Source organism: Pieris rapae, chromosome 21, assembly GCF_905147795.1.
Source record: "Pieris rapae chromosome 21, ilPieRapa1.1, whole genome shotgun sequence".
Lineage (NCBI taxonomy): Eukaryota > Metazoa > Arthropoda > Insecta > Lepidoptera > Pieridae > Pieris > Pieris rapae.
Genome location: NC_059529.1, coordinates 5,119,557 through 5,130,821, shown reverse-complemented (window position 1 = coordinate 5,130,821; position 11,265 = coordinate 5,119,557). Strand labels below are relative to the sequence as shown.

General features: G+C 32.1%; 1 protein-coding gene across 1 annotated transcript; it reads right to left on the bottom strand.

Moving 5' to 3' along the window:
• Nucleotides 1–873: 873 nt before the first annotated feature.
• Nucleotides 874–1,950, bottom strand: LOC110999182 (twist-related protein 2-like). The gene has a single exon (XM_022268119.2). It carries the CDS (start codon nucleotides 1,872–1,874, stop codon nucleotides 1,059–1,061), a length of 816 nt encoding a protein of 271 aa, XP_022123811.1. The 5' UTR covers nucleotides 1,875–1,950; the 3' UTR covers nucleotides 874–1,058.
• Nucleotides 1,951–11,265: the final 9,315 nt, after the last annotated feature.

The following is an 11,265-nucleotide window of genomic DNA, read 5'->3' as shown; positions in this document are numbered from 1 at the left end:
TATACAAAGAACAGGTTGGTTTTGATACCAGAGATAAATAGATTCAATTTTTTTCATCGTAGTAATATAAAAAAATTGTTGATCAATTCCATCTTTCCTTTGTCTAATACATACAATAAGTCATCTTGTTGTATATACTCAACTAATTGTCTTATTTATAACCTGACTTTTGATTTTACTTATCTACAAAAGGAGAACTGAAAGATCGCACAAATTCTGATTGGGATATAAAAATTTGATGATGACTTTTGTATGTGTTCAATAAATTTGAAATACCAGTGTGTTATTAATAGGTCTGTGTATCTATAACCACTATTAACTTGTTTTATATACTAGGTGTAAGGAAATTCGCAAATGAATTATTTATTTCTAATAAATTCTGTGACTAGTTTCTAATAGAATTTTGCAATAGTGTGAAATGAATAAAAATCCCATATTTATCGATTAGTTCACTAATATAATGGTAGCAATTAGGAATCTCCTGATAACAACATTGAAATCAATATAATTTCCAAAAGCGATTTGTATCTGTTGATATAATATTATGTTTACTGTGACTGGTGTACCCTATATGGGTGACTGACTCTGAGTTACTATTTTATGTTAGTATAGTCTGTGTTTTAATATTTTTTAATTATATATTCTGTTTACATAGTCTGAAAATTTGGAGTTGTTTTAAGGTTGTCGAAAGTAAGGTCTTTTTATGTTCCCAAATATTAAATGGGTTATATAACAATGTAAAATGATGTATGTACATAGGTATCTGTTTGTAAAAAGTATGATATATGCAAAAATTGTATTTTACGTATTTAATGTTATATAAACTTTTTTTGTAAAAATAAAATATAAATAAAAGATAAAAATTATGAAAGTATTATTTATTACTTATGATAAAATGTACAAAACTGGAATATTACATTTTTGGTATGCAGGTAAAGCTTAATACTAAAACCTAGATTTATCCCTATATTTGGTTCGTGACTATCACAATTTATCTTACAAACTAAATATCGTATAACGTCTTTTAACACAATCCTATATATATATAATATTCACTATCACGTTTGACCGTTTGTCCATTCTCCTTCCATTCTCCATACAGAAAAGGCGTAGCTAAGTTTATCTTGTGCTAAGTATTTTCCGTGCTCGCTCCCGGCATCACTGCTATCGCTACTCGCCGTAGATTCACTGTTAGACAGGATTTGGTACAAAAATTCTATATATTGGGTAGCCAATTGCAGGGTCTGTATTTTGGATAATTTATCGCTGGGCAGAGATGGAATGATTTGTCGTAAACTCGCGAACGCCTCGTTCAAGCTCTGCGTTCTTTGCCGCTCTCTTACATTCGCCATCACTCGTTGTATCTGCATCTCTTCGAATGATTGTGTTTTCTTGCGTGACGATTTCGATGAGCGTTTCTTTGTTCGTCTATTCTCGTCGCTTCCCTCACTGTGCTCTTCAGTTGATGCGCGATACGTTGACTCGGAGGGCGGCTCGGCTTCGTAGTAGGGGCCTAGTCTGTCCTGCGAATTTGAGTCTTCAAAATAAAAGTTTCGGTACTGGCGTTGACGCTGGTCGTACATGGGATCGTATGCGAACTGTTGCTGGTAATCCCTTTCTTCGTTATCGAATATAACATTCGCAGGCCAAGGTTGTTGAAGCGGCCGTTCGGACCCGTTGCTGAGGTCCATGAGGTGTGTTGGTGAAGACGTCACGAAGCCCTGCATTTCCGTATCACGTTTGACTTGGACCGGCGCGTAACCGTAGTATTCGTCCTCTTCAGGACATTCGTTTTCGCGTTTGATAGGCACTCTTTCACAGTCGTAACTCATAGTTTGAAACGCGGGCGCAAGGTTGGTAGCGTCGTGCAACATGTGCGGTTATTGCGCGTCTAGAGACTGACTGAATGTCTTGAGACGCCCTGCCCCTGCCCGTCCTTTCATTGACAAGGCAAAAAACGGACCGGTTTCGGTGCAAGCGCCTCCCGCTCGGCGCACCTCCCACTCTTGCAGGGTTGAATGCGTTAGAGTGAGACGGCGATACGGTCTATCAATGCTTATCTTGTCCTGTCCGTCTTTAGGGTCGGATTTACCTATATTATGTACTTCGTATATTTGCTCGGACGCCATATTGATTTCATCAATAAAGCATCCTGTCTTTGATTTACAGTCTTGCATTATATTTCAGTTTTTAACTTGCAAAAGACATTGCGTTGTCTGAATAAAACGGCTAGGGTTAGTTTTGCTAACAAAAAGGCTTTAAGAACGCTTAGTATTATTTTTTACCTTTTAGCATAGGTGACAGAATTTCGGCGCCACCCATGCTTCTAAGTTTTTATGTGTCTCGTCGGCCGGTCGCCGATTAGACTAAAAATAATCCTGACATAATCAGGGATCCCACGGACCCAGGCTTTACACTAATATAAATATTTAATATGTTTATCGTCGTAACTCTTAACAGATCGCCTTGGCGTGGTCTGGATTGTGTTATTATATGACAGACATTTTATAATGGCCATGCGAGGATAATTAGAGACTGCCTTGTAACAATTAATAAAGAACACCAATTATAGGTACAAATTTGAAAGCGTTGTGGGTGAAACAGATTTCAATAATTGATTACGATTAAAAAAATATAATATACCTAACAACCACAATGTTTCATCTTTGATATCATAGGTGGAATATAGGTATATCACAATCATAAGTTAATAAAGAAAGGCAAGATTTTTTAGATTTAGATCTTACTAACGAAGTTTTTTAAAGTTATATTTGGGCTCTACGTGATTTCGTAAAGCATAATTTCCTTCTTAAAAGCGTAGATTTTGAAGAATGTTGTTAATAATACAAACAAATAAATTTTGAACAGTTATCCATGTTAAACATGTCCTAGCTATGTAGTATAATAGTGAAAAATTCTTATAACTAAATATTAAACACATTCAACATTGTTATCCTAAAAACATCATACATCTGTAACTGAGTAAGTACTAAAGATACTTCTATATAGGTAGGTATATACATACATTAGCATTAAATCGAAGACGGTTGGACTAGGCAAGTAGTTTTTATTTTATTTATGCCTCGAACTCCGAGGAAAGGTTTTTATGAAAATAAATTTATATAAGAAAAATGATTTTTTTTCATAGTGAGGTTTTTATTCCGGAAAAGCGAACAGTTTCTATGGAATAGCATAGCAAAAAGTTCTATATGTTGGTATGTACCTATCCAAAAAATTAGGGCTAATTAAAAAAAATCATTTTAAGACGCAACGAAGTTCACGGGTAAGGCTTATGTAATAAATTCGTATTAAAATCGAAGAATTTTGTAGTATTGAAAAATAAATTGCTATCTATTATACATAATATACCTAAGAATATTTTCATCACATCACCCACCTTGAACTTCGGTGGAGGATTTATCAAACTTTCAAACATGAAATATAAACATCCAAATATAAAACACCGAAAAGGGGTTTGGTATATTTCGGGAATAATTACCAACCGCAGGAACGACGAGTGACGATATGTTAATAGCATCATTATTCAATACTGTATTTTTAACATTACAATAACGCATTACTCGAACAATACAAATTATGTAAAAGCAAAGATTTTTAACACAAGTATTTGTTGATGTTTGAAAGCAGTTGATTTCTACAGATAATAAAGTAAGATGTGTGCTGAAGTAGGTTATTCTGATTTAAATATGCTCCTTCGCCTTCAAGAATCTGTATAAGTGGATGATTGAGCAGTGTTGGCCTAGTGGCTTCAGCGTGCGACTCTCATCATTAAGATGGTAGGTTCAATCCCGGACTGTGCACCAATGGATCTTGTTAACTTTCCCTCGAAGGGAAATCGGCCCAATAAGACCCAAAATACCGAGGGCGTCAGTACTAAAAGCGAATAACGTGTGTAATCCACGCAAAACGAAAATAAAAAATTATTTGGTCTGCGCTGGGACCACAAATTATTTACCAATTGGAAATTTATCGCCTATATAATAGTATTGCAATTTTCCGACCATCTGAAGCAAAATGATACAAGAATAACCTAATCAGTCCTATGCCTCATTTGTCCAAATAACTCATTTATAGCAATGCGCTTTTAGTTACAAAAAGATAACACAAAGTTGGTTCGAAATTATTTAAATTTTTTAGGCGCATTTTCTCGGAGATTTGCATTGACTCATTGCAACATCTGTTGAACACTTGCCTATAACTTCCATTCATAATACTTATACCGTTATCTAAAACTTAAACACCCCGATAAACTTTTGTCAATGAAGTTGTAATTAGGGCTTGAAAAGTGTTAAAATAGTAAATATTATGTATATACGTTATTTATACGAATTGCTATATTTATCACTAATAAACCGCAGAATTTGAATTTGGTTTATCCATACAGAGTATATAGACCCACACGTGTAATCTAGCTCTTAGATTACTTTGCGGTGGTCTCAGAAACGTCATAATCTATGTTCTGTGATGGTTTTTATTTATTTCATTTTTATTTTTCCATGTAAGTAGGTACAAAAACAGAAAACAGATTGATTACATACATTGCACTCTGGTTGCTCTGCCTTGTGTTGTCATATCTGTATTGGGGTGCAAAATATGCTATTTTATTATTAATATTATTAATACAAGCTAACTGAGTCCATATCGATCATGCAGCTACATATATAACCAAGAAACATCATATGTTACACGTCTAAAATTCATCGCCAAATTAGAAACAGAAAAGAACCTACGATAACTAAAATATATGATGATTTGTTCCCAAGAAAGAAATCAGCTTCATTTCATTTGATTTTAATAGATTAAGTTCATACAACGTTAAACAAAATACTCGAAATAATAGGTCAATAAATCATGTGGATGTAATTTGAAATTGCACTTTTTAATCTCAGATAAGAATTTAATGACTTTATTGCTCTAGTCCTAGATTTCCTGTAATCCGATTGTACCGTAAACCGCGTTTTGTATTAAAATGATTAAATATAATCAATTGTTACCTGCTACTAGCATTTCTCGTTAAAAATAAAAATAGTTGGTACAAACGTTGCATATATATTACGTGATTCTTTGTTCGATATAACAATCTAGTATCCTAAAATTATATTAATCTATCTGTGGTAAGAATTGACTACCCCTTGCTAATCAAATCGGCTTTATAAGCCGGGTGATTAAAGAAGCATATTTCACACATAAGGCATTTGTTCTAGAATAGAAATTTGCCAAATACATGCCGTATTTATTGCACTTGTAATGCTTAGGTGTATAAAACAAAACTGAAATTTTTAACCCACTTTCCAAAGAAGGTTGATATTGTCTGAATGATCGAGAATTGATTCAGATTTAATTCGAAATGTTACCATTTAATGGATTTTGTTATGTGATATAGATTTTTTTAAGATACATATAAAGCCAGCATTATAAATACAATGGGACCAAACTCTTTTTTAGTAGTGCCTTTCCAATACTGGTGGTTGGCCGTTAGTTTCTTGAAGCGTGTCCTGTCCTGTGCCAGATGCAGCAACTCTTCCGCATTTGCAATACCACTCCCTAAAGTTGCCATGCCTTCTTCGTTCTACCAATACGCCGTTTACCCTGGATTTTACACATTATAATTAGTTGAAGGAGGTAACTTTCCGATGTTTAATGTTCTCCATGAGTTTTTTCATCAACCCAACCCCTTTAAACTATTTCAACTTTCTATTTATCTATTATTTATCTATTATTAAATACATAATTTGATGTTTTCAGAACATTAACTTAATTGTCTCCTGACACTTAAAACGCACGCCATTGCTTTGCGATTAATAATTGCGAGAAAAAGAAGAGATAAAACCGGTAGATTCATGATTAAGTTATTATCAATTTTAGTGAAATTTATATTACCTAGGTACTTGTAGATTACGATAATCCCTTCTAAAGTAGGGTAAAGATACCCTGTCATCCCCCTGTTTTAAGAACACAGATGTTTTAACTGTGAGATTAACGCGTTCGTTTATTATGTTAAGAGTTTTACGGCTTAGTTTATTTTCTATTTGTTCGGGTTTGCGGTTGAAAGTGACACCTGATTTAGATAACAAGATTATTCTATGCCATTGAAAGTGTTTGCATACTCATAATTTTTACAAGACTTCATTTTTTTGCATGAATCTTCGAGAAGACAAATAAGAACACCGTTCAGACAATACTTACACGTTATTTAAGCGTAGAAAATGCAACATTATTTACAAGTAAGAAAATATATAGCCAGTCTATAATAATCTATAAAACGTTTGTATTTGAGAAATATCTGCAATAGCTTAGGGAGTAAATTTAATAATAATAAAGTTTCGAGGGTTCATACGCCGAATTGAGAGCTACCGTTTGCCAATTTTTATTTTACTAATATTATTTATTTATTTATTAAGAAGATTTACAGCACAATACAGAAATAGATGTTTTATATAAATAGTTAGTAGTCATAGTTATAATAATGTTAAATTATTCGTTTCTTTGCAATGGGGTACATTTAGGTTTATTAATTGTTGAAATACCGCACAATAAGCCATGTAAATGTTAAAATAGAAAAAATAGTTAAGATACTTTATAACTATTGTAAAAAGTCTTATCACTTTTCCATGCTTTCAGCATTGAACTTTAACTTCTAAGAAGGTTATTACATAGTCTGAAAGGCACGGCGTATTTTTAAAATATATTTAAATTCTTGTGTATTTATTTTATATATATCTAAGTAAAGTATAAAGGTGCTAGTTATTAATTTTAAAATATCAGGCCTGACATTACAGCATATTCTTAGATAAATTTTTAGAACTTTTGCAAAACCACATACTAATCCACTATCTTTTTCTAGTCAGAAAAATATGTCAAATAATCTTTGGCCTAATATGGCCACATTCCATGATATTTTATACCTAGTTTAAACAGTGGTGGGTTTCGGCAGAGAGTTTTGAAGTAACTCAAGGCACATTTAATATTACATCGTAAAACATTTATTCCTCGACTTTGTCTTATTACTTTCCCACGTAAACATCTGCGCGCAATATGCCAAAATAGTGACCGATTGACCATTGTTTTATTCCGGATAGTAAAAATGGAGATTAGGTTCTAAACGACAATAAATAATAACGTTTTTAAATGTTCAGTCATAAACTGCAGCTGGGTTGAGAAAATACGTCGCGATAGCAATTCATAGTCCAGGCGGTTACCTGTTTTAACTGATAAGCCATTGTTCTAGATTATAAATACCAAACATCTGTTGCTGTTTTTTGGAAACGGATTAATAGTAAATTCCAGTTCAATTCCGCGAACCTCTTTATGCAATAGTCGGGGAGATATCAGGTAATTATTATGTGGTAATTATGAAGTTGTAAAGAAATATTTTTAAGTGTAATTTTGGCAAATATTTAATCTGATTCGTATTGTTAATGAAGCTATTTTCGATCGAAAAACGTAACCTAGTGACTATAGAAATTAAACAAATAATAAATTATGTCTAAATGATAATCTATGCACAATTCTAGATATTATCTATGGAATTCATAGAAGTCGATGCATATCTATGGTGTCCCGATATTATATAAATTAATTTTAACAAATTTTCTCAAACGTAATGACTTAATTGCCTTTTTAATTAGTTCTTATATTAAGAAAAATAGAAATGTATCATTAATATTTATAAATAATCTGCGCGGTCTATATATTGTCGTTTCAGGGTGTACCTCCAGCGGCTCGGTGATCGCACAGATGCGTCCCATGTGTGGCGACTGAAGCTCCTCGCTAGTAAGACCATAATATACTAAATATGTAGGAATTTTCACAACCTACTAGATTTAGCGTAGATGACGTAGTGTTAGTAGGTAGTGTTTTTAGTAAGATAATATTATATATTACAATTGTTTTCTATAGAATTTGAATTGCACGCCAATGAATGTCGTATTTTTTTATTACTAAAAATGGAAAATAAAAAACTGTTACTAGACAATTACCTAATTACTTTTTTCCGCATCTCCATGGTAAGATAGATAAAGGGTTGTGTTTTTTTTTCATATAATTTAATGTTAATAAGTACATAAACAGTGCGAGTGCGATTTATATCATTAGCTCTTAATCTGCTACAATGGAAAGCTTACGCAAGATTCTTGCCCAAACATCATATTACATATTTATAGGTAATTCTAGTTAATAGCTTTTATTTATAATGAAGTATGCATTTTATAACTTTTTCATACATTATTGTTATTTTTATATATTATGTTAGTATATAGGTTTAATGTTCTTTATTTAAGTGTGTATTCCATTTTTTCTTATGTTTGTTGTATAATTGAGTAAATATTATTAAAAGTGTAGTTGTGGTAATACTGGAAATCAAATAAATTAACTTATATATTATATATTAATTTGTGTCGTTGATATTAATATTAACTTCGCCCTTATTAAGATTGAAACATGGTCACACCAACTCCCTGTGTTGTCCGGTTCACACGAATTGTTTTGTTTCAGTCGTTACTCTTAGGTAAGGCTACCCCGAGCATTCCTATCAATCTTACCTACTCGGAACGTAGCCAAATGGCAACTACATATATATACTACATATATCATAGAGTGTAGGAATCCAATTCAATAATCTTCTGTGCCAAACATTCAACATTTTCTGCACTGTCATTTCAAATATTTCAACACAGTTTAAAATAAAATATAAAGCCTTTTATTTCTTGCAATATCAAAGTAAACTGAATCCTGTTTTTTATTTTTAAAATAATTATATTACAATAGTTTGAATCACGCTAATTGTTATCTAATTAGTTTGCAAGAAGGCCTCCGCAAGTGAAGGCCTCTTTAGAGGAGGTCACCAGGTATCTCTGCCATGGACAAGCTTCATCCAGCTCTAGTCAGCCGTTTTGATAATGTCATCTGCACATCTCGTGAGCGGTCTTCCTCTGTATCCTCTGTTTCCAAACAGGTCGCCCTTATGATACCTGGTATGTATGGTATATGGTAATAATAATTATATTAACCCTTACAAGTATCTTGCTGTAATGTAAGATTTTTGTTTCTTTATCTGGTTCAATAGTCCGTCGGGTATTGTAAATGAAATTAATTCGCCTTTACGTTCATAAAGTTTTAAATTATTAGTGATCACTTTAGCTAACTTCATAGCTGCAAATGTAATTCCACAGAACATATAAAGGACCTCCTTTATATGTTCTGTGTGTAATTCTGTCTTAAATACAATCTGAATCTGAAAGAAAATCAAGATATTAAATAAAAATACATAAGTTACGCCTAATTAATTTACTTTATTATTTATGACTGTCAAAGACGATTTTTAACAGTCTAAACTATCTACCAAATATAAAACCTTTATAATTACTAATTAAATTCTCTTGTCAAAATTGTACCGCAAAACAAATATTACACATATATTCAAATTCCGCAACCAACATTATCACATCTTTGACATATTGTAACGTGTATCGCAAAGTTAATTTTAGTACTAACTAGTTGCGCAGCACCTGATGGTTTCCATGCGTACAACTCAAAGTAAATAGGACTATTGAATAGGTAATAACTAAAAACATACATTTATATTTATGTGACGATGGAACGCAAATTGATCACAATTTCTCCGTCTACCAAAGCGTCGACATTTATTACAATAATATTGAAAAATTTAAAAATAAAATATAATAATCAATAAGCACTAACAAATTCAAAAAGGTTTATGTATAAAAGATCGTAAGTAGAATTACAAAAAGATATAAACATTGAATTGATTTTAAAACACATATAGTAATTGAAATAATAGTATATGTAATAGTAAATGTTAAAATTAAAATGATGTAAAGTGTCATCAAACCATATTTTATTGGTTGATTAATAAAATATTATTTCAAAGGACAAACTCAACTACGGAATTTAATGGACGCCGAATTACCGACTGATAATAATTATTCAAATGTTTGGCTTAAGTAAAGTTGAAATTGAACTATTATCTGTAAAATTGATTTCCTAAGTCATTTAAAATGTTATTATTTAAGAAATGGATTTAAATAAAATACTCCATTTTTATCAAACATACATTTAGCCTGTTAAATAAAAACAACAGAATAACACGATTTTATTTCTTATGAATTCTTGCGTCAGGAAGTATCGGTAGAAAAAGTTAAAAATAGATCGGACCCCTGTGGGTGTGACCTGCACAATTCCTGAATCATTTGATATTTTTAAAGTCTATATAACGGTCTTTCAACGGTGAATATTTTGAATCGTGAAATAATAATCATATTTACTGTGAAAGCAAATGAGCGTCGCGTTGATACTTTTAACTCTTCCGGTCGCCTATAGTACCAAAGATATCAACGGCATATAAAATTTTGTATCATATTTGCGCCCGTTTATTTGCACACAGAGTGTTTATTTTTAAATAAGAATTAACACGTAAAACTTCAAAGATGTTCTCTTGCTTTATGTGCCCTCTTATTTATAAAAACAAAAGACGATATTTACTGATATTATGACTAATACAGTGTTATACACTGGCAGACATATACGGCCTATTATAATGTACTAACAAAGTAAAATATATACTCTATCACATAATTAGGTTATAAAATTATGCTTGCAAGCATTTATGCGAGATTCTTATCTAAAATCACCCATCACACATGTCCTTCGATGTTGATAAACATGGCAAATAGCTGATCTTTCGGTTCATAACTGTAACAATATTTACAGCGTATAATAACATTCCTGATAGATATAACATTATAAAGACAAGGTCTAGCTAGTCTGTAAATTAACTATGATGATATCATTCCATGCAAAAAACCTCCAATATTATTACTATTCGATATTGGTTTATGTCACGACAGGCCTTTGAAACGCCGCATCTGTTTTGAATGAGCCGACGCAGGCCTCGTAGCGGTGACTTCTAATGAATGATGCGGATTTCAGCTCAGTGCGCTCTGACAGAGTAGTATCTGTTAATGGTAAGTCAAGTAGATTGTAACCTTTAGTTGGTATACGTAATAGTTTTCAAAAAATAAAAATATATGGGTGTATAATGCAACAAGATAATTATTATATCACAGATTAATGAAAGGTCATCTTTCGGAATCTTTTATTCGCATATATAACGGAAAACACACTATTTATCCAGAGCATGACATATATGGTAGCGGGCTGATTATTTAAAAAGAAGCATTTTTAAATGCCTATCTGATACTATTTTACTATTAACCTTTTGCTTGT

Excerpts from the sequence above, each read along its gene's own strand:
- LOC110999182 (XM_022268119.2), bottom strand. The coding sequence starts at position 1,874 with ATGTTGCACGACGCTACCAACCTTGCGCCCGCGTTTCAAACTATGAGT.